Below are 24,544 nucleotides of genomic sequence, written 5' to 3'. Positions count from 1 at the left end.
AGAAGGTTGACTACTGTCAGGAGTATCCTTATCTAGTTGGGCTTGGAGTTCTTCATGTTGCTGTTCATTGTGCAACATTGTTTTGTACTGTGTAAAGTTTACATCAGTTATAGTGCTTTCATTTGCTTTGAAAGCATCCTCATATGAGTCATAGTTATCTAGTAATTGTTCGTCTTTTCTCCATGGTTTGAAGAGTTGTAGCAGGGACATGTAATATACTTCTTTATGTTGAGGAGTCTTCAATGACAATTTGATATGATTAATTAAATTTGGTTTAGTGAGTTTAACTAAGCTGCCTTCACAGTCTGACACTCTATATTTACCTTTTTTTTCATCAGGTTTCATATTTTTTATATGTGTAGTTTTGGGCTATTTGGTATAGACACATGTTTTCCAAAGTATTACTTCTGTTTGGGTAGTACGTGTCCAAAAATTGTTTTTTAAAATGTCTTGGCTGTTGGGATCATGTTTGGCTATTGTTTCTATATCTTCATATGATTGTAGAACTCTTTCTAGATTTAGCTGGACCAAGACTTAGCCATACTATATTTTCAGATTTACCATACAATGATGTACCAGTTAAACGATCAGCTGCTTCATAAGATCCACATTCTCTATGGGTGAGCATTTTTATGCCCAAGCTGTATAATTTCTGAGATACTGTTTTATCTGATGACAGGTCATTCCAGAGGTCTTGGAGCTCTATCTTTTCTGCTTTAGTTAAGTATGCTGTGACATATCGTGCAACTGCAGTAGAATTGTCTGCAATGTACTGCACATCTATGTTTGCATTATAATCATTGATATATTTTTCTTCTTTTCATGTAATATATATTTTTAGGTAACTTACCTTTAACACTATGTCTAACTGAAGACATGAGGTTGTTTACTTGACCTGTATTTGTAACTGGTCTAGGGAAACCAAATCGGCATTTGGTGTAGTATTTGCCTTTGTTTTTGTATTTGCGACGACAATATTTTCCACATTTGTGTCTTTGAAATTGTAAAATTTGTGCATGAAGATCACCATTTGTGGCTTCTGATGGAATTTCACAAGTGACATATTTTTCAATAAACTGTAAAACAGTGGCATCACTGTCTTGACCAAATTTAGGAGCATCTTTAATCCATAAAAGCATGTGGATATGGGGTGCTCCTCTGGCTTGGTATTCTTTTCTCCAAAAGAAGTGTTGCACTTCTCCAAGGGGAGGAACAGTTTTATTACAAATAAAATGTAGCATAGCAATGAAGCGATGGTGAAAATATCTTGAAAGATTAACAGGATCCAAAGAACAAAGTTCTCCAGGTGTTAGAATATCTATGTTTTGTTTTTATTTGATATGCGTAGGAAATCATGTAAATCTTCCCATACTTATTCTGCACAACTTAATGTAACAAACCAAGTGGGTGGGCCAAGGTTTCTGATCATACAACGTACATCTCCAGGACGTCGAAACCGGTACTCTTTAGTACCACGCATATTTGCTAATAGATTTGTAATATTTGATTGTAAAACCTCATCCTTTTGTTGCACTTTCAAAATATGACAGCTACACAATTATTAGAGAAAGTGTGATTCTGATTTTAATATGTGTGCAACTCCGTAACAAAGTTGCTAGTTGACTTTCAAAGAGTAGATGGAATATGTATTCCACATTTTGTCTAAATCTGGGATCTTCAGAATACATCCGTAATGAGCGGTTTTCTGAAGCTGATATTTGAATAGGTCTATCATCATACCTTCCTCCTTTGCCAGTAGGAAAGAGTAGAGGAAAAGCATGTGCTTCTATACTTTTTTCCCATATACTGATTGGCGATCCTTTTGTTTGACGCATTTGGTAAGTTTCCAGTACATCTTGTACGGTGTCATTACAGTGCAAAGGATGCATTGTATAATGGTGTAAAGTATTTGATATTGTAGCAGATCTAGTAGCTCAAATTGACGAGCTTCTTGTGTTTCTTGAATTATTTCAGTTGTATCTTTCAAGTTTTCTTCAATATTAATTTCTTTGTAATATTCATTATTGTCTTTAAGATATTGCAAGGCTTGTCTAACTTTATGTAAATCTACCTGCTGTTGCCATATTTTTTTGTCTTTTGTAGGTACTCCATTTACTAACATAATTAAAGATTGCTGCATTAGACGTTGCACTCCTAAATTATGCACATTTTCTTTTAGATTTAATGGTAAATAAACTACTTTTCCACGAATACCTTTTACCAATTCAGAGGGAGGTAATTCTGCGGTTTTTGGTTGAAGGCGTATTATTGTTTGAAATGGGTGTACTGTTTGAATTATGATGCTCTCATATAAATTAAGTTGTTGTAGAGGTTTTGGTACTGGGTATAATTCCAAATTATTTGTGATAGAACGTGAAGGAGTTTGGTTGTTGTCAAGTTTTTTTAGTGCAATAACTGCAAAGTATTAAGGGCTCAGTTATTTCATATTTGTTTTCTGCTTCAAGGTAGAGCTAATTCAAACCATTTAGAATCTTCATTGTCTATTTTGTATGATAGGTCCAAAGTTTTTGTGTTACTTTTATAAAAAAAAATTCTACGGCAACATACACATACATGGTTTGGTACTTCAGCTGATGTACTTTTATATTTTAGTATTTCTTTTTTGTATCTGTTTAGCAAAAGGTTGCCATGTGTAGAATTGTTGCTTAATTGGTTTAAAGCTATTTCATTCTTTAAATGGCTTTCACTTCAAAAATATTTTTTCCGGATATAGTGAATTTCTTCAAGTAGGTCTTTTGCTGTACCATGTAGAAGGATGTTATTTAACTTTGCTAGTGCTAAAGCAGGACTTTTAGCATAGTACAGTTTAAAGACTATTGGTTTCTTATAGTTGAATGATGTGTTGATATCATGGAAAGTGGTTTTACAAGTAGGTCCTGTAATGCAGGCCAATGAATGTCCTTGTAGTCCTGTGTACTTGCGCACTGGACAGGTATCTATATTTTGCAGTAATTTAATTTTGATTTTGTCTTTGCTTTTTACATATTTATAGAGGAATTGGCGTACAGATTTGAAACATTGTTTGGGAATGTTACACATTGACGTGCATGGCCATTTGTACACTAGACGTTCTGATTCAGTTGAATGGAGGGGTAATTCTAAGTTTTCAGGGCATATTTTTGTAGGGAGTACTTCTTGTTCCATTATGGTATTATTCACTTTTTCATAACCTCGACCACTGCTATTTATGGCAATTGTATTTGTTTGCTTTCGTTTGTACGCTTCTTCATTAAAATATGGTTCTGTGCTCGTAGTGTGATTCCATTCACCTCCACAGATACTTAAGAAGTTCTTTCTGTTGACATTTCGCTTATTGAGAAGTCTTTTTTGTAATTTAGTTATTAGTTTTGTTAGTGGTTTCATTTTGTTTAACAGTAAAATAAATACATTTCTTTTGAGAAGAATTGCACTGTCGTACAATGCTTCCAAGATTAATTTCCTACGATAGGTTTTAAGCTTTGAACCTGATTTCTCTCCTGTTTTTATAAGATTTTGAAGGACTTTGACGGTATATTTTGGCTAAAATACTTTTCTTGGTATGCTTACTTTGCACTATATTAAAATTTGAAGAAGTAGTTTTATCTGTACTGATAGCTGATTTTCTGTTAATTGTTTTTTGGTTTGTTTTACAATTTGATAGAGGAAGCGAAGTTGTTGTACTTGAAACTTCTTGTGTTTCACTAAATGATTGTATTAGCTGTCTTGTTTCAACTTTTTTTTTACAAATTCTGCTAGAGATGGATGCTTATGTTGGACACCTTTATTTTCATTTGCTCTACTTTTGCGTTGCTTTCTAGGGACTTGATTTTGGTAGGCAGTCTTTAGGGTCTGTTGAAAAAAATAAAGAAGATATGGGTTGGGGTGTTCTGGAATGTATGTGTGCTGTGTGCATGAGTGTTGAAGTAAGATGATAAAGATGTATGTAATGGTGTGTGATTGTGCATTGGGAACTAAAACTAGTAGGGATAGGTATTCTTGAATTTATGTGTCACTAAACTGGGGTTCAGATGACAAAAAAAAGTAAGCTAGTGGTGTGGAAAAGTACAAATAGTAAATCTAATGTATACAATTAAAACAGTTGTTTGTTCTATAATATGAAAATTGTAGTGGTTCAGTTGGGTAATTTGCGTGTCCAAAAATAGAAATTTGTGGGCCATTCTGGCTGTAAATTGCTGTTTAAGACATGGACATTTTTGGACAAAATGGTACAAAATCTCTATTTTTAGAAACCAAAATAGCTCGTATTAATGTTATAGTATATTTGATATTTTACTTACTTTTTTTTTAAACAGGTAACTTCTTAGTTTTTCTTTCTTCGAATTCGGCTGCTTCTTTTCAGGAAACTGGTCTTCACTGCAATTGTAAAAGCTTCAAATTAGTAACTTTGTAGCACTGTTTTAATTTAGATATTGATTTTTTTAATTGAAATCCTCAGTGCCTTCTATAAAACCATTAAACTAATTTATTTACATAAGATACATCGCATCAGTTCAGTACATATGATATGTTCTTAATGAACAAATTGTATTGAATGACTAACTGTAGCAAAAAAAAAATCTTTACTATGTCTTGTGAAGTTTATAATATATTAGTGAATACCACAATTTCTCTAAGTAAACTGTTCTAGGTAATAGCGCCTCAATGTCATGTCTAATTTAAAGTAATTAAGTAAATAAATAAAAACAAAAAATATGAAATTGTATAAGTATTTTTATAAAGGTTTAAGCATAGATTGGGTTTGCATGCAATTTTGTTTGAATATAAGTAGTCTATATATTTCATTTAAAAAATGTTAGTTTAACATGATTTGAGTGTGTATAAAGAAAGTAAATCGTATAAAGGTTTATAAGTGATAGTTGATTTTAGGAAATTTAAAAAAGTACAGTAAATTCATTTTACAGATTTTACAAGGTAAAAGTCTGTTTGAAAATGTGTTCATCTACTATACAGAAAATATGCATACCTGAAGTTTGTGTTCATGCATATGGATATGCATGGAGCTGCAAGTAGAAATCTTGAAGACTTGTACAGTATTTCTGGTAGAGGGTGCTTGCCAATGATATGACACTTGCACTCAGAGATTCAGAGTACATTTGCAGTGCTGATCTATGATGATGCAGTTAGATGTAGAGGTCTTGAATGTGATTGGTGCATGGTCTTGTGATTTTTGAGGTACATCCAATGAGGGAATGGCAGAGAGAGTGTAGCGGAAATGGTAGAAGGGCTGTTCATGTTACGATATGTCCGCGGACATGGCGGTAGTTCGCGGACATCGGGAGTTACATCCGGGGATTTTTGGGTTCAGAAGTCATGCAAATGAGAATAAGCACTGAAAGGGATTGGTCAGGAAAGTTTGGTGGGTGTGTTGTGCCAGGAGAGATTTTCTCAGATACTCTTTTTGCTGAGAGAACAAAAGATAGCTATGGCTGTGTGTTTCAGAAAACAGATTGTTTGGATTTTAGGAGATTCGTGGATACATTGGTTGAAGGTGCATGCAGAAAGCTGTGGAGTAGCTGTAGATCTTGGATTCCCACATGTGGAAGTACACTGGCATGGAGTACGTGGAATGAAGTGGTTGGACTTGCTACCTCTCTGTGCTACTTTGGAGACAGAGCAACATCCAGACATAATTGTAATTCATTGTGGAGGGAACAGTTTAGGACATGTGACTGGAATTTTTTTGCAATTTGCTATGAAAGAAGGACTTAGGAAGGTTATCGACATGTTTCCTAATTCTCAAGTGATATTTTCATGGATTGCGCAGAGACAAATGTGGCTTCGTTCTTCTTCATTTGGTCCACAAATGGAAAAAGCAAGGCGCATGTTAATAAGGCTGTTTGTGCCTTTCTAAGAGATTTTGGCATGTCTTCTTTTCACAATGAAAATATTATGTTTTCTAGTACATACATTTTTCGCAGAGATGGAGTCCATCTTACTTATGCTGGCAATCAGATTTTTCTGAGAAATGTAAAAAATGCATTGCGACCTTTTTTGGAATTACAACAACGATTTTGAAGTAGATGTTAAGCATTTACAATTTTTGACTTACAAACACCACCCAAAGGCTCTTTTCAGAGCCACCACTTCTTTCCAGAGAAAATTACAATGTTTATGATGGAGTAGCAACCCAATTCTTTTAATGTTCGCGAACTGTCCGCGGACTTCTAAAAAATACAAAGAGCCCTGCTTCATTTATTTTCACTTCTATTTTTTAACTGGGAAAGGCGGCTCTGAAAAGAGCCTTATTTTTTTTTGATTTTTGTAATTTTGTATTTTTTTTGGTTTTTCAGACACGACACACTAGGAGAGGAGGGTAAAGGAGGGTAAAGGGGGGGGGACACCAACCACAGGGATAAGAAAGGGCGAGCTGAGAGAGGAAGATGTAGAGTGGGTTTTATTTGGGTAGTGAGCAGGTCTTCTCGTGCTCTGAGACGATAGTCTCAAAAGCACTCCGAAGTCGCTCCCCCCTGCAGAGTACTGTGTCACAGTACATACATACAACTGTGACCCTCGAAAGGTAAGGGTCATCAGCATTCTGTATGGCTTGTGAGGCAGCTTGAGGAAGACGCTATCCCACAGAGGTGGTCCTTGTGGTGACAGGATCAGAAACAGAGGATGAAGTAGAGGAAATCAACCTGCTACGTTCTTCGCAAGGTACAACCCTGCGAATAGCCCCAGAGTGAAATTACCTCAGGTGTTGCTCCATAGTAGTGGTCCCAAAGCTGTACTTACCGTGCTTCCCACGACTGAGTATCATTTTGCACTCATTGCAGGTAACACGGTTCGCACAAGCCTTAGGAACATTACCATGAATGGTAAATAACCGCCACACCCAAGACTCACGCCTAGTGCGGGTAGTAGGGTTTTCCTCTACCTCATCATCCTCTTCTTCCTCCTCTGCATCCTCACTCCTGTTCCCCTCTTCAGGCCCTTGGGGAGGTGGTGGTGGGGGTGGTGCTGAAGCAGGTGCAGCACCAAGTGGCAGTTCAGCAGCCAAGGATGCCATCTCGATGATGGTGTAGTCTGCAGGTGGCAGCAAAAATCACTGTTCTCAAGAATAGCCAGAAACACAATGGGAATAAGCTCTTGGGCGTGGTCTTTTATAGGGGTGCTTGTGCGCAGTTCGCGGACATGCGCACTGTCCGCGGACAGATCGAACACAAAAAAAGGATTGGAAAGTTTCAAAAAGGTATATAGAAACTCAAGATTGCTATGTGGGACTTGTGCCATGGTGAGATTTTATTGAAAAATATTATGGATTAACTGAAAATGTACTTTTAAATTGTTCGGGGACACGAACACTGTCCGCAATTTAGGACAGACGATGAGCGTGGGCGCGGTAATATGATCCATTCGCGAACTAGTCCGCGAAGGAAGCGCCTGTCCGCAGGACACCAAGTGCACGGAGATTGGTTAGCGCATGCGCATTGATGTCCTACGGACACTGTTCGGGTTCTGAAGTAATTAAAAGTGCGTCACACGTGAAACGAACATTTCAGGACACTGCGTGTGTTCTTAGAACAGTAAGGACAGATATAGTGTTCTTCAGGACACGTGTAATTTAGTTTATGTACGAACATTTCAGGACACCAATTGTGTTCTTAGGACAGTTTCAATTGGGTAGCGCACACTACGAATAGGTATAGTGTTCTTCAGGACACCTCCATTTTCGGTTTCGTACGAACATTTCAGGACACCAGTAGCGTTCTTAGAACAGTTTGAACATGCTAGCGAACAGTACCTGACAAGTATAGTGTTCTTTAGGACACTTTAATTTTTGTTTGTTTTACAAACAATTCAGGACACCTCGTGTGTTCCTAGTACAGTTTCATGTTGCTAGCGAACACTACGAACAGTTGTACTGTTGTTCAGGACACATCATTTTCGTTTATTTACGAACATTTCAGGACACCAATTGTGTTCTTAGGACAGTTTTAAGTTGATAGCGAACATTACGGACAGATATAGTGTTCTTTAGAACACTTTAATTTTTGTTTCTTTACGAACATTTCAGGACACCATGTGTGTTCTTAGAACAGTTTCAACTTGCTAGCGAACAGTACGAACAGGTGTGGTGTTCTTCAGGACACCTCCATTTTCGTTTATGTACAAACATTTCAGAACACTCGCACTGTCCGTGGACACTTTTGTTTTTTTTTTTTAAAAAAAGGAAACTATTCACAATACAATATAAAAATTAAACTTTATTTAACATATATTAATAATTTATGACAGAGAAGGTGAGGCAGAAACAAAAACAGGATAATTTGGGGTTTCAACATGATTGGTATTAGGTGAAGAAGGGATGGAAATCTCATCAAAACGTTTTGGATTATGGAGAGGGTTTGGGGATAATTGACTGGGATACGGTGAGGAGGGACAAGTACATTTGGGGCAATGGTACGAGGTTTTTGGTTTGAAATGATTTTCTACAAATGTTTTTAAATTATTAAAATTAGCCAACAATACATCCATTTTGTCTTCTATATTGTGAAGACTTATCCATAACAGGGTTTTTTGAAGTTTTTTCTATTTTGGTATGCTCTGTACAAAAAAAATATACATGTTAAATGTATATAAAAAAAATAATAAATAAATGGTTTATATCATAAAGTGTTTACCATTAGTTTCACTATCTTGTGACATTTCTTCATGTGGGAAATTGTCCGCTAGCCATTCCAGAGTACTAGACATTTCTGTGAGAAAAAAAAAAGATAATATATTTTTTTAATCTAATACAGAAAGTTTATAAATGTATGAGTAAAATGAAGTACACTTACTATTTCTGGTAAAATAAGTCCTATGTATTCAGTGGGTCTGGTCTTGTTCTCAGTTCTGTTGTGTCTGTGAGGTAATTATGTTGGAAGCCAATTTATCTTCTTGTGGTATATTCCATTTCAGAACATATTGTATTTAAATGAATGGTTAGTGTGTTACATATATGGGTTACATTTCTTATGTATTACTTATATATAATGTGTTTGTGTGCTGCTTTTTGAATTTGTTAAATGTTCCTATATTATGATATAACAATCAAACATACCCCACCACCCCCCCCCCCCACAGTTTTTAGTTAGTGGTACTGTTCTCCGAACATGTCCGCGAACATTAAATAAGTTCGCGGACATCAAGTTCATAAGAAGAGATCTAGTCAGTTCCATATGACATGTAAATAAAATCAAATAAGTGCATTGAACGATGCATTGATATAAATAGCATCCTATTATGGGGTTCTATCTAGTATACTAAGCTACTCATACAGAAACATAACATTGTGTGCAGCGTACAAGATGAAGGTATGATATTTGTAATGTTAATATGTTGAATAATGAAATGATAATTGTTTTAATAGATTTTTGTGTACTGTGAAATATGTAATAAGTAGCTAATAAAACCCATGTATTACATAATTGCATTACTATATACAGAACACAAAGACACAAGAACACATACCAATATGGGTATATACAGGGAAAGTGACGGTAGCAAAAAAGCACAAGAAGCAGCAGAAACAATTCATAACTTAACTGATTAGTTTCATGCAAATAAATGATTGCTCGGTTTCAAAACTGCTATTGGACCCTAAGGAAATTAGTGTGAGTACAATGTATACAAATATGACCATATACAGGGAAAGTACAGCCATAAAAAAACAGAACTATCAGAAAGTGCTCATAAGTCTAGTGATTATCTTCATGCACAAAAAGGATTGCTGTCTTTCAAGCTTGTGTTTTCCCATATGTATATGTTTCATATGATGTGACTGTACTCCAAGAGAATTACTGTAAGAACCTACTAGAAGGATATGTCTACAAATAAAATAAAATTTAGTTTCTGACTGTTACTGAAGAAAATCATGTGGCCTAGATATGTCAGCAAAAGAAAAAATAGTGAGCCAGACATGTGATGTCATCAGTGATGTCATCGATTGTGATGTCATCTGTGATGTCCTGGGTGTTAGTCTTAGCAGTGCACGGTGGTGGCGCGAGTTATGGTTGCTTAGCTTACCATAACTGGCGAATTGCAAGGGTTTTTCGGTTTTACTTGGAACCATAACGTCCCTTTAACAAAGTTTTTTCACTTAATTTCATAGGTTTTTAGTAGCGCAACTAACCATAACGTCCCTTTAACAAAGTTTTCACTGAATGTGTATATATATATATATATAGCTTCTTTTGAGGAGAACCATGTTCTCGCTTTGACTGATCCATTCCTACAATCCATTTCCCTCTACAAGAGATATATTGATGCACATGAACTAGACCTATTTGTCCAATGGATTAAAAGTCTGTCTGGATCGGAATTTGAAGTTCACTTGCCAGTCCAGAAAAAAAAAAGGGGGAGGTGGGGGGGGGGGAAATGAGAATATCCTTTCTTGATTTAATCATTGCACACAAAAGGGACCCTAGAAGTGGACCACTTTAGAAAACAGACTGATAGAACACCACTCTCCTCTATGCAGGAGAAAGGCTTTGCCGAGTATTTCACCTTACGATATATTTGTGTACATGTAGAAAACAGTACCAAGATAAGCGACTTTAAAGTCAAGCAGACATTCTACAAAATAGACTATTACAGAGAGGCAACTCAAACTAGAGAAAGAGCTGGAAAACAGCATGTTACTCCAATAGAGGTGCTCTTTTACACTGCTAGCCTAAACATAAACAGGACAATGAATCACGATTAGCCTGTGTGACCACATACTGCAAATTAAGTAAAGTCATTCAAAATTGGCACTTGCCAACACTAAAACGCCTTCTCAAAAACTTTACTCGCCTTCACAAAGGGAAGGATTCTTATACAAAAACAAGCAGCAATACCAAAGGTTTTGGAGTTTACTGCTTTTCTTTGCATTTATAGACACCAGGGTGCAAGGAGGAGAGTGAAAGGTTTCAAAGGAGGATGCAATGAGGGGTGCAATTTTGCAATAGAATGAGAAGGGGAATAGAGCAAAGAAGGAAGCATTTGATAGAGGGTGCCATCAATGATGGGCAAGAGGGTGGGGGAGGTAGGGGTAGAGAAACTGGGGTAGTGAGGGAGCATGGGTGGGTGACGTAGAGAGTGGGGCCAAGAGGGGAGGGTGGGCAGGTGTAGAGAAAGTCTGGTAGAGAGTGAGGGTATGAATTCCTTTACTCTAACATAACATTTTTAAAAATATTGGAATGTGGCAAGGCAACTTGTAACTAGGCTTGCGCCAGGCTCGAAGAGGACAGGCTATGTAAAGGGATTTGAGAATGATGGGAAGAGGAAGGATAGTAAGCGAGCAATTAAGTCCTGTCTAGGGCCCTGCATAAGAATAGGCCACTGTCATGCTTATAACAGGTGCTGGCCTTATTTTCCTTCAGCTGCAAAAACTAGAATCAACTACTTGACTGAGTGTAAGCAGGTGACTTCGTAATCCGAACTATGTGGGGTGGGGGAAGGGTGGGGAGAACTTGTTCAGAAAGGTTTGGATAAAACACCATTGAGAAGGTTTGTGGCTGTAAACTTGATCAGTCGGGTCTGCTTCAGACAAAGCTATGGGAACCATCCCAGACTATTTGGTAAAATTCCATCCTAATGCGCATTGGCAGACCCAGTGATTGGTTCAGAATGAACGCACTACCTATGGGAGCGATTGAAAAGATCAGGTCAAAATCTCAAGATATGGAAGGGGTGGGAGGTATGTAATCAGTGCAAACAAGAACACATAGTGGAGTGCCCCTCTCTAAAGATTAAATATATGCACACGATACCCTTTATTCAAATTTTAGATGTTTTTGTATGCATTCTCCTGGCGAGTAGGGAAGAGACATCAATAACTATAACATTCCAACTCCTTTGCCGTGCAGGTCAGTTAAAAAAAAAAAAAAGAAAAAAAAAAAAAAATCACATGGTAATTGCAAAATTTACAGACTGAGACAGATTAAAAAGCAGCAGTGTAACGGGTGGATTTTAAAAATTGTTGTTTGTTTAGCATTAACAGTTTATAGTAGATTAACCAGGTTACTCCACGTAGCGACCACCTTACTCCTATCCCATAGTCACCCTTTCCTTCATACTTATGGGACATTCCACCGTCCTGTGGGACGGGACCGGAGCACTTTGTAAAAAAGCATCAACATTTTCAAAAATGTGCCCTTCCTCTCTTTTTACGCGGGGTACTGCACGTGGTCGAACCCCACCCTTCTTCGCTCCGCCCAGCGCATCACCCATCAGTCCTTTCCTATCGTCAGGTCAGAGACCTTTAAGCAATAATAGAGGAAACTTATTAGAGGGAGCAGCGGGCGGGCGTATGGGGGAAAGGGGACTAAGGACTAGGAGTAAGGTGGTCACTACGGTGAGTAACCTTGTTATACTCCTGCGTCCCGTCCCCTTTCCTACATACTTCTGGGAGATTCCCAAGCACTCCTCACAGGAACTACGGGTGGATGGAAACCTCCTTACTGAAAAAGGTTTCCAGCACAGCCTGGCCAAACTGAGCATCAGATCTGGAGCTCAAGTCCAAGCAGTAATGTTTACAAAAAGCCGATGGGAAAGGCCCAAGTAGCCGCTTGGGAGTAGTCTCCCAGGGGACATAACAGCAGCTGCCTTGCCCCTTACCAGATGTGCATTAATCCGTTTAGGAGGCTGTAGACCCTAAACAGTGTAAGACTCCGTAATACAGTCAGCAATCTATCTGGAGATAGTCGCTTTGGATGCCTGCTTGCCTTGCGGGTTACCAAAGGTCACCAAAAGTTGAGAACTCCCAAGTTCAGAAGTTCTGTCCAGATAGAATTTAAGAGCTCTTCTAACATCCAGGCAATGAAAAACCCTCTCAGCTTCCGAAGCCGGGTTTGGAAAGAAGACAGACAGCGAGATTGACTGATTTAGATGAAAATCGGAAACCTCCTTTGGTAACAAAGGAGGATTTGTCCTAAGGACAACCTTATCCTTGTGGAAAACCAAGAAGGGATGCTTAACCGACAAAGCTTGGAGCTCACTCACACACCTTGCCGAAGTAACGGCGACCAAGAAAGCCACCTTCCATGAAAGGTGCTTAAGATCTACCGTAGCCATTGGTTCAAAAGGCTTATGGCACAAAGCCGTAAAAACCACATTCAGATCCCACGTCGGATGCGGTTTACGAACAGGAGGGTAAAGACGCATTAGACCCAGAAAGTTCTGTTTAATCACTAGATCCGACAGTGAGAAAGAGCACTGGTCCGTGGATAGGTAGGCGGCCACAGCCAAAATATAAGTCCTGCATGACAGAACATGAATGCCCGACTCTGCTAGTTGAGAGACGAAGGACAGCACTGTGTCAATCGTAGCCACCCTGGGGTCCAACTGTTTGGCTAAGCACCAGTGACGGAACCAAAGCCAATTTGCTCTTATACAGAGACCTCGTCGAGGGCTTCCCAGCTGCCTGAATAATATGTATGTTGTCAGCAGACAGGTTGAGATGTTCTCAAGATATGAACTCAGGCACCATGCCGCCAAGCTGAACGATTGTGGGAAGGGGTGCCACAGCTGCCGATCTCTCTGGTGAAGCAGATTGGAACTAGCGGAAGCCTGATTGGTGCACACACCGATCGATGTTGAAGCTCTGAAAACCAGAACCTGGCTGGCCACCACAGAGCTATGAGCAGAAGAGAACAGTTCAATGTGTTCTTCAGCTTGCAAATCTCCCAGAGAGGAGGCTCGCAGCCCATTTCTGGAGGCATACAGAGGAAGTTTGTTTGCCGATGTTGCGAAGAGGTCCACTTCCGCAGTGCCCCAACACAGGAATATCTTTGGGAGGACCTCCGCTTTCAATTCCCACTCGTAGCTGACCATTGTTTGTCAGCTGAGGGCATCTGCCGTGACGTTCTGCTGGCCTGGGATGTCTACTGCCACCAGCCAGACACCATGCTGAACCGCCAATTCCCAAATCTAAATGGCCATATCCACAAGAGGATTAGACTTGGTGCCCCCCTGCTTGTTGATGTAAAACATGGACACCACATTGTCCGTGCAGACACAAACCACTTTGTTGACAATTGACTGGCCTGAACACCTTGAGCGCCTGGAAGATCGCCAGAAGCTCCAGATTTATATGAAGCAACTGGTCTTTGGGCGACCAAAGGTCAGAGACCTGAAGAAGATCCAACGTTGCACCCCACCCCAGAAGGGAAGAGTCAGTCGTGATCATCACCATCGGAGCGGGTTCTTGAAAACCCGCAACTACCGACAGGTTGCTGAGAGACGACCACCACACCAGGTCCACTCTCATGAAAGCCGGAATCGATATTATCTTGGAGTCCGTATCCACAGCCTGACGCCAAGAACTCCGAAGAGCCATCTGCAGCCAAGCAAGGGGAAGAGTCAATACACACAAGGCCATGAGACCCAGAAGCCTCTGGAACCACCAGGCCGACATGCTCTCCGACTGCGTAAACATCTGACACGTGGCCAACAGATCCGCCATTCTGTCCCCGGTCAGGTAAACTCTGCAGTCGATCGTGTTCCAAGGAAAACCCAGGAAAGTTAAGTCCTGAAAGACCATCATGGAAGATTTCTGCCAGTTCACCGACAGCCCAAGGTGAAACAGGAGCTGGAGGAGGGACTGAAGATTGCTCGTGGCTTTCAGCGGACAAGGACTGCGCAGCAGCCAATCGTCAAAGTACGGATAAACATGGATACCCTGTAGCCGAAGATAAGCTGCAATAAACGACAGACATCTTCGTAAAGACACGCAGTGCCGAGCTGAGGCCAAAAGGGAGCACTCTGAACTGGAGTGCTCCTCCCCCACGGAAAACCGTAGGTATCTCCGAAGTGGATTCCAGATCAGGATATGCATATACGCATCCTGGAGGTCCCCCACGCTGAGCCAATCGCCCTTCTGTAACGAGGACTTTGAAAGGGCGTGATCATCTTGAATTTCCCTTGGGGTAGAGAGATTGAACTGGGAAAGGTCTAGGGTGATGCGCAGGCCAGCCTGGTTGGGTTTGGGCACCGTAAACAGCCGGGAATAGAAGCCCTCCCTCCTCTCGCTCCCCTAGATGAACGGGTTCCAGCGCCCTGAGATCCAGTAACTTCTGAATCCCGGTTGTGAGGGATGCCGACCCCAACTGCTGGAAGGGAGGATTGATGGGTGGGGTGGGGTAGGGGAAGGGGTAAGCAGAAGCCCACCTGAGCGACTGACAAGACCCACCAGTCCTTTGTGATGGTCTGCCACGCCTCCCGCTGGGGTCTCGTGCAAGCGGAGAAAACCCTCATTTTGCTGGTTTCACTGGCAGCACCACCTGAACCTGAAGAGGAGGCGGAGGAGCGGGAGAAAAACCGGCTCCGTTGCTGCCTTTGGCGGGAATTTCCCAAAACGGTGTCAACCCTGCGGGATTTCCGATCTAATAAAAACCCTGAAGCCAGAGGAAGGCCGAGTGTTTGACAAGTATCTGTGTCCTGAAAGGAGGTTTTACCAGGATAGACAAGGACATGGCGGTCTGAGTGCTGTCCTTAGTTTTGGTCAGCTCCACATCTGTTGTAGAATGAAGGAGCTCCTTGCATTGAAAGGCGGGACCAAAACCTTATCCTGCACCTCCTTGGAGAACTTGGCGGTGTGCAGCCAAATCTGACGAGAGGTACCCACACCAAGCATAAGGCCCCGGGCCGAGGTGTCGACGTGATGAGCCGCAGCCTTCAGCAGATCCGGTGCCGAGACCCGACAAACACACTGACATTTTTGAAATCTTCCAGCGGGAATAAACTCCGACAGACCTTTCCACATTTTCATATTCGCCCGTGCTAACACTAGTTCCGCATTGGCTTGACGCAGCTGCAGGGCTAAGTTAGCGAAAATCTTCCTCCCAAGGGAGTCGAGAAGCTTATCCTCTTTGGCCAGAACCTGTGCAGCCGTTGTAGAAGAAGATGGCGCAGGTCTGGATTGCAAAGTGGCTGCAGCCACTACCGTGGAGGAGGGGGGCGGACACGACACCAAGGCCACCTCTTCCGAAGAAGAGAGCCCGTAACGCATGTCAATCTTCGTTTTGACAAACAGTCCAGAGTGTGGTTTCTCCCAAACTTTACGGACCTCGGCCAAAACGTCCTTCTGCAAGAACAAGCCGGTACGCTCAGAAGGAGATAAGGTGAACACTCCCAAAAGCACACCCTCCTGTGGAGCGGGTGCCTCGGGTACTGGAACATCCAACAGACATGTCCAGCACCCTGTCATGAAAAGCTCTGACAGAGCGGGGCTGGTCGTTGCGGTCCTGATCGCCCTGAACATCGTCCGACAGGTCCGGTCAGGCTGAGTCACATCCGGCACCACAATAGCCTTGTCCACTGGGGACAACGGAGGCAGGGGTGGAAGAGTTGTGGGAGGCCCAGCCGGTAAGGGCGGCACCGGTGGGGGCACAGGAATCGCAGCAGGGACAGTCGGCACAGGCGGGTATATCTCCCTGAACAAGCCTCGAAAGTACTCCTTCATGGGATCGGAACGCATCCATTTTTGAAACTTGCCGAAAAAGACGTCCTCTGTCGAGGATTTAGAACGACAGGAGGAGGCCTCTCATGAGCAGAGTAATTCCCTCATCCTTTTTCCAAATCTGCAGCCCACTGCCTCTTTCTGGCCAACCGCTTCCTCTCTGCTTTCTGGCTCACTGACCACATGCTCCCTCTACTTTCTGTACCTCTGCTCGCTCTCAGATTTCTGGCCCACCGCATCACTGCTTCCTCTGCTCTCTTGTGCAGCGCTTCCTCCTCTGACCCACTGCTCTCCCTCTGCTTTCTTGCCTATCACAAATTGCATCTGACGCATCACTCTCCCTCGCTCTCATAGTGTAACCATTTTTTTTAAATGTAGATTTTGACTAAGTTCCTCAAATAATGGGCATTTAAAAAAAGAACGGAGGATATGCTATTTTTAGACAACCCATTTTTGGAAATGAGCAGGTCACCTTATTCTCAAAGGTGACCTGCGCATTTCCACAGGCTTGAGCTGTAGCGCAAATTGTGCGCTGGCCAGCTGCCTTGAATGGTTTCTGGGTTGTTTGACCGAAGTGTAATTATTTGCGGCGGAATTGACCGTAGTCAATTTCGCTGCAAATTGATTTGCACTTCAGCCAAACAACCCAAAATGTACCTTTCACCACCACCCCACCCCCTCCCCTACTTAACTGCTTGGTCGCTGCCGCATCCCCTGCAACCCTGTGGTGCCAGATCCGTCCCTCTAGCGCGGGTCGGATCCGACTCCGCAGGGTCCCTTTTTCTTTTTTTTCTGTCCCCGACTCCAATTTTAAGGAAAAAGGGGAAAACACTTCTGCATCCACCCTAGACCAAAAATACTGAACATGGGGAGCGGGTGACACCCCCGCAACACATGTTCAGTATTTATAAAAATCTATCGAATAGTACTGGACGAAATAGGTCAAATTGTAACATTCGATAGATTTTTGTCATCAAAATGGGCAGTACTTTGAATAGAATCGCTCTCCCGACAGTGTTCTGCAAGCTCCCAATGCCTTTCACAGGGACAGGCCCTCCAGGTGCCTGCTGCTGTAAAATGCAACCCAAAAAAATGCATTTCTTATCCTGTTTGAGGAACAGAAGTGCAAGTGACAGAGCAGCGGTTCAGACCTTAAAAGAAATGCATGACAGGGTCAGGAAAGACCCTGTCATGCAGTGGCAGCCCCACATCCCGTGCGCGTAGGGTTGCCTAGAATTTCTGCACATTTAAAAGTGCATCTTGCTTGGAAATGAGGGATGCGCTTTTAAATTGACAGAAACGCCACTTTATTTGATTAAGGAGGTGAAAAAGGCCATCTGAATGGGCGCGCATATAAAATGTGCCCATTCATGTGTCCCTTGTGGATTGGGCTGCACTTTTTTGGGGCGCAAGTGAAGAGCTTTGTTAGCGCATTTCATTTCTTGTGTAAATGAAAAGTTGAGAAACTGGCACCCTGTGTATTATTTTTTAAAACAGTCATTTTTCAGGTTACTTTTAAAAAATTGTAATTTTTTTTTAAAAAAAATACTGTTTTTGCACAAAACGGCCGGTTTTCACAGCATTTTGTGGGATCGCAAAATTGCTATAAACTGGAGAGTCGGTATCAGTCGGGTACAGCGTATATTTTACTGGTAAAATCTCAGTACCAGCCCTCCTCAATTACTACTAAGCTACGCCCATGACTGAATCACCAATTAAATAGCACGGCACAGAGAAACACAACGACGTTTGACAGGCGGACTATCTGCTGGCACTATGTATCTGAGAGCCACTTTCAGCTGTGCCCTCCCCCACAATACACCTTGCCAAGAGATTTGAAACTATGCAGCCAGACAACAAGCATTGGCAATGCCAACCGTTTGGGCATGGGAAAGGCACTTAGCATGCACTGCCGTAGTGGCATTAACTGGCTATTGATTGTATCAGGTGCAAAATGTACAAGTACCTGGGCATCTGATAGCAGTGCCTGGCAAACGCCTAATACACTAGCCAAAACGGTTGCCTTTTCCAATGCTTGTTCTGAATAGGGCTTAAGTGAAGGACAGGCATAGTACTTCTAGAGTGGGGAAAGGCAGACCTCATTAAGACATTTTTATCACACCAGTAGCTGTTTTAAAGCTCCAAATAAGTAATTAACTCGCAAAGACTGCTTTGAAAAAAACACTCGAGAACAAAGTTTGATGCTTAGGCTTGATTAAAGCGAGCTCAAATGAACGTGGATGGCTTTTTTTGGGCGGTACGGGGCAGAACTGGGAGAATATAGCCATAGGGATTAGTAGGACCATGACCAGTCAATATTTGGGCAAATAATGAAAACCCAAGAGCGGCATGTCCCTCCACATGCCATTTCTCCCCATCTGTACACTTGTGCAATAGTTTCATTTTATAGGTAACGCAAGAGCCACCTAATATCCCAAACTAAAAATTGGGGTTTGAGATACTGTAATGAAGGGTTTTAGCGTCATCTGTTTAAATCATGTCCAGCATCCAGCTTTGTTTTGGTTGGGGTAAAGAATCTCAAATCCAAGGGGCGAATGGGTCGTGAAACAATTGTCCATCCTCCGTAGTATCCATTTCAAGTTCTAACATTGAGATCTGATAAGGAAATACATCTTTGGGATACTTAAGATTTGTTTTAAAAGTCTAGGGTAAAAACGCTCCGTCCAACGGTGGGGTAGAAGGAGGGTCGGCCTTCATCCGAACATCTCCTAGGCACAAAGGAAAGTACCTTTCAAACATCGGACCTACAGTATTTCAGTGGTTACGAGTGACACGTATGCGGTGGAAAGCGCACAGCACTTTAGGTCGCACAGGGGATTCCCAAAGGGAGTGCGAGGCTAGCGTGACTGATCTCACACCCACAAATGGTCTAGGTGGCGGGAGGGGCTCCTACACTAAGAAATATTTTTGTCTCCATTCGCCAGCAACAAGAGTGCCTGATGCTGCTGCAGCTGCCAGGGACATGTGCGGACTATTTCATAACAATGTTTAGAAGACAGGAGGCGGTTTCCAGGCAGACCGAGAGCTGGCAGTGACTCTGTACACTTTCATTGCCAACCCAAGGACTCACATTGCGTCCCAAGAAAAAAAATATATATATACACACCACACCCAAGCTTGGGTATTAAAGTCAACAACTGAATGTAACCAAAGATAAAGAGTTATTTGTTAACACAAGTGAACGTTCACAGTTACGTTAGCGCGCAGTAGTGCACAGACAATCCCAATAGTGTGCAGTATGGTGCCCCCACTCAAAAAACAGGAGGGCAGTTGTGTGGATATTTCTATGCAGCCCCCACACCGACTTGAAGAAATCCGTATAAGCAGGCCGGCTGAAGAGGTGTGGGGTCCCATTTCAACAAGATGGTGGGAGGCCATGCTTGCTTAGAGCAGAAAACAAGCCTGAGGCACCTATGGGGTGCATACTGTATAATGGAATGAAAGAAATACAGGCGGGGGTAATAGCCGCTGATTATTACGAGAAAGACAACACGCAGGGAGCCGAAACACTAAATGCCCGTGGAGAATCCGGTGTTAAACAGGCAACGAGGTGATAACACTTCTTCTCTATACCCAAAGGAAAGTGATGGCCAGAAGGGCTCCAGCAAACACAGCTTGGATGGTAAGAACAAAAAGGTAACAGACAAGGATATATTGCTTTAAGAACGTTTTATCACAACCTGGGGGTCGTTTTTTGCCCCCCACCAACTCACCCTACGAGGCTCGAGACCCTTCCCCCCTTCAACTGAAAAGGTTGGAAGGCCCTGACGCCGTCCCTGCACCAGTGCATTGGAGATGTGCCACCGTTTTACTTTCACAGCGGTCGACACAGGGCTGTATGTGTGGTCTTGCAGAGAATGTTTTAACTGAACCTAGCTGCAGCCCCACTGCCTGCCAGAAATTCGAAAAGAGGACGATGCTCCGGAAACGTCGTTTAACTTTGCGATGAGGACCGACTTGTCAATCAGTTCGCTTGGCAGATGTGTTACCTTTAGCAGGTAACCATGAACATGTGTGAAGCACGATATACTTTACGTTGGGCGGGGTTGTGTGCTTTGCCTACTTTGTTTCCAGCACAAAGATACACAACAGTTGACTTTTGAGCGGCTATGTTTGTGGAGATGAATGTTTTGTTGTAATTTACATATTATATTAGGCAATTTCTTGTGACATGATACAACATTGCGCCAAACGATTCATGATAACGGACCAAAAACAAATGTGGTATTAGACCACAGTACGTGCGTGTGTGCGTGTGCGTGTGTGTGTAAATATTTAGGGATCCGAGTGGTAATTCACGGCACCGTTAGTTAGCGTCTCTGCACCTGCAGAGTGGCTAAACAGAGGAGGGTAAATGAGCAAGCAGGGCGTTCGCACAAAGTTTGATTCCGCTGCGAGGCTACACTCCTACTGTCCTGTCCTCCTGGGGTGTTTTGGATAAGTAGGTAACCCTAGAGGAAAACACACACATAGGAGCAACTATGAATTCATGGAAATTGCCTAATCCACATACATTACTGAGAATAATGTACAACTATAATGTATGGGTCATTAAACAACTGATATTTTGATGCATATATCAATCAATATTGCCGTCCATTTGTTGGGCTTTGAATCCATCTACCCATCTGTGACATTGTCAGTCCATCCATGTGGATCAGGCGAACGCTTATTTCTCGGCAATGCGCTACATGGGTCCTTTTCAGTGCCCGTCCTCTTCAGTAAGAACCCACGTTTTGAAATTCCTATCACGGCGTTTAACTCAGCAAGGCACAGAGGAAGCGAATATTGGAATGTGCGCGAATTTAGCCCAGTGAAAACGACAGTTTAACTTTGAAAGCGTGTCAAGAAAACAACAACTTATACTTTTTCAAACTTCTTAAATTGCCCAGCCCGTCAATGCATTAGCTGCGGAAGCCCAAAGTCTGGACCATAATAAACCCCATAGGTCCCAAACGCCTCATTTTTTTCTTGCCGGGTATTAATGTTTGCCAGCTGTCAAATCTGGGCATTACTGCATTCTAATAAAGACTGATGTCCACTCAAACCTTCATCCTTCTCAGTTCAATATACCAAGCTCCAAAGAGTTGGTTAATAATGAACATCTGTTCTATGTCCGAAGTGCCAAGAGGCTCAGTGGGGTGAACACTTGCTCTACAGCATCTGTTATAGAAGCCCGGGGGTCTTTCTGTCCTCGTCAATCTGGATGCGCCTAGAAGGAATAGTCCAATTTGTTGCGCGGCTCGCTGCACTCTTCTTCAGCGAAGAAGCAGCTAGAACTAATTCAGTTGGCACTATGAAAGTTGAGTCGTTCATTTACATTTTGTACGTTAACACGCGGACAAGATGTAAATGAAAGACGCAACTTTAATAGTTAAAATTACTAAAAGGCGCTTGCCATTACTAATATCCTGTTAACTTGTAAGTGAACAGTATATTAGCAATAGCAAGCGCCTTTAAGATTCCCATTAAGGAAATATCCCCAGCATTGCTCGACTTCAAAACGTAGTTATGGCCAGGAGATGATAGTCATTTGCCCGGGCGCCCCTACACTCAATAGTTTCGTGCTGACAGGTCTCCTGCAGACTAGAGGTGGCGAAGAGCGACCTCCAGGTGGGACAGAGTCAGTCAACTTTCAATCCCCCTGAAGCCTAGTCCCTGCGACCAGAGTCGGGAGCGCATAGCTCGCACTTACCAGCACAGCGGACAGTCCATAACCACCGCCTCCTCCTAACACCAGCCAACTTTGAACAGTCCCCTCTTCCCTGAGATACAGGACCGCTTGCTGTGTACTCCCAACCGGGACAACTCAGCTACCACAGTCCCAGTGAACAAAACAGTGAACTTCCAGGCAGCCTGCGCATTGCGTCAGCACGCTGCAGGAACAACTATCAACCAATCATAAAGTGGTAGACAAGAGGAAACATTCGGCAATCCCGGAAGACGCTTGATGTGAACGTGAACACGGCGTTCGAAATGTCAACAAAGTGGCCATTTCAAAAGGGGTTTTTAACGCGCGCTATCCATGAAATGGGAGTTTTCCTATATTATTAGGAATAGTTTCAGATCAAATACTACAACAGTGTGTATTATTTAAGAATATTTTATTTAAAAAATCATAACTTGATCTTACTTATTAAAATGTATTATATCATCTTAAAATAGTACAATATATATCAAGTTTGATTCTTAAACAGAGAGGAACGTGATTTATGTGAAAAATAAAGACTTAAGCAAGAGTAACTCACACATCTCTGGGTTTTCAATGCTAGTATGTGAGAGGGATAGTGTCTCGAGATGAATTGGGAAGATCATTTGAGTCTCACGAGCCCGGACTCCGGAGGTAAATTATAAACGCTTGGAGAAGGTGGGGGCAGGCCGTGATAGGTTCGAATTCTGCAAGGCATTTCCAGTGTGCAGTGTCATTGTAAAAAAAAAATCCTCTTTACTAGTGCATATGCTGACCTACAAATAGATTACATTTGGTGAAACCGCCAAGACTATTCGAATACAATAAGAATAAGAAAGGAAGGTACCGTCGAGCAAGCAACTACCCCCTTGTTTAAATGAAAGAAGGCATTTTTAAGGGATTGACTAAGCAAACGGCTTCCAAAACACTTTACACAGGCATGTATTTTTTACCCCAAAAATGTAAATTAGTGAAAAAATCAGTGAACATTTTTAAAGTGGTTTACACAATGCGTAGAGAATGCTCTGATTACTTACCAGTAATCTTCATTACTCCTAGTCATACTCTTCCTCGTCACAGTACTTAATTCATGAGGCCCCTGCCTCCGACACAGGACCTTCTTCTATTTCTTTAAATTCCTATAACTCCTCCCCCACATCCACGTCACTCAGTTTCATATTACCAAGCCAGAGCATGGGACCTTCCCCGCAGAGAGGGTGAGGAGGGTCGTCAGTACTGTGACGAGGAAGAGTAGGACTAGGAGTAATGAAGATTACCGGTAAGTAATCAGAGCATTACCTCCACGTCCACTCTTCCTCGTCCCAGTACTTACTTCATGAGGTATACCAAAGCAGCAACGGGGAAAAGGTCCCAATGAGAAACAGAGCTAAAAACAGTGCAGCAAACACACCCACGATAACTCTTAATTCACATCCCCACAGATAAAACTCCAACCACGAAGGAACCAACCCCCCGAGTGGGAGAAACTCAACCCATAGCGGTTGATGGAAATCCCTAGACCAGCCAAGGCGGCAGCCATACAAATCTCTTGCAGAGAAAAACCCTCCTTGCATCGGCCCAGGAAGCCGCCAAACCCCTGGCGGACCGCCCCTGATCGTGCACAGGCACAGGCAGGCCAAAAGCCATATAGGCACTGGGATCACAACCCGGAACCATCGGAAAATGGAAACCACAGATGCGTTTTGCCCAGCCCCAGCCGGACCACAAGCAATCAGAAGACTATCAGATTGGTGGGAAAAAGCAAACCTAGCCAAATACTCCAACACGTCCCCATACTTGCCAACATTATGTGACCAAAAAGATGTAGGATTTTTCAAGTTTCAAAAATAATACATAGCATAACACTGACATCACAGAAAATTACAAAACATACATTGTTCGCACCAGTGGAGTGTCCCAAAATGCACAACCCATCAAACAGCACTACATGGAAGAGTCTCAAATGTTTAAAATGTATAATTGTGAATGGTAAGTTATCACCAAATTCAATTACCTAACTTCACAGAAGATAATCCACACAGAGCTGGTAGGCAACGTTTGCGACTACTCTGAAGTGGCAGCTCCTGCAGTACATATTTAGTCCTATAGTGCAGGTTGAACTCTGAACAACGTCGGAACACATTCCTTTACACTAGTCTACATAGTTGAGTCTCCCCATTACACAATGAAATAGTAGGCGTGCCACAAACTAACTGCCAGGAGCATTGCTAGTGTTGCAGTATGGGTTTCTAAGCTCCTTATGTCTTTAATGCCATGACTTTTTTCTTTTGAAAAATAAATACCTTTCACACGCCTCCTTCTCCAGGCCGTATTCGTTTCAGCCAGCTGAGACTCCGCAAGCAGCGCCGTTTCGTTTAGATAGAGGGTGG

At 42.3% G+C, this 24,544-nt stretch overlaps 1 protein-coding gene across 2 annotated transcripts in view; it reads right to left on the bottom strand.

Annotated features, from left to right (window-relative positions):
- The window catches only part of FBXO30 (F-box protein 30), a 93,138-nt gene extending 70,749 nt beyond the window's left edge, over positions 1-22,389 (bottom strand). The window contains exons 1-2 of one of the 2 annotated variants that reach the window (XM_069606721.1): positions 22,161-22,333; positions 4,299-4,374 (exon numbers count right to left, since the gene is read on the bottom strand). Coding sequence is in view for 1 of the 2 variants with exons in the window: in XM_069606720.1 (XP_069462821.1) it covers positions 22,161-22,180 (20 nt within the window). In the remaining variant the exon portion in view is untranslated. Of the gene's footprint in view, positions 1-4,298; positions 4,375-22,160 lie in introns of both variants that reach the window. The other variant, XM_069606720.1, reaches the window with a different exon arrangement.
- Between the last annotated feature and the right edge of the window lie 2,155 nt (positions 22,390-24,544).

This window comes from Ambystoma mexicanum, chromosome 4p (assembly GCF_040938575.1).
Source record: "Ambystoma mexicanum isolate Mex_15411 chromosome 4p, UKY_AmexF1_1, whole genome shotgun sequence".
NCBI lineage: Eukaryota > Metazoa > Chordata > Amphibia > Caudata > Ambystomatidae > Ambystoma > Ambystoma mexicanum.
The sequence above is the reverse complement of the archived record's forward strand: the minus strand, read 5'-3'. Positions and strand labels throughout refer to the sequence as shown.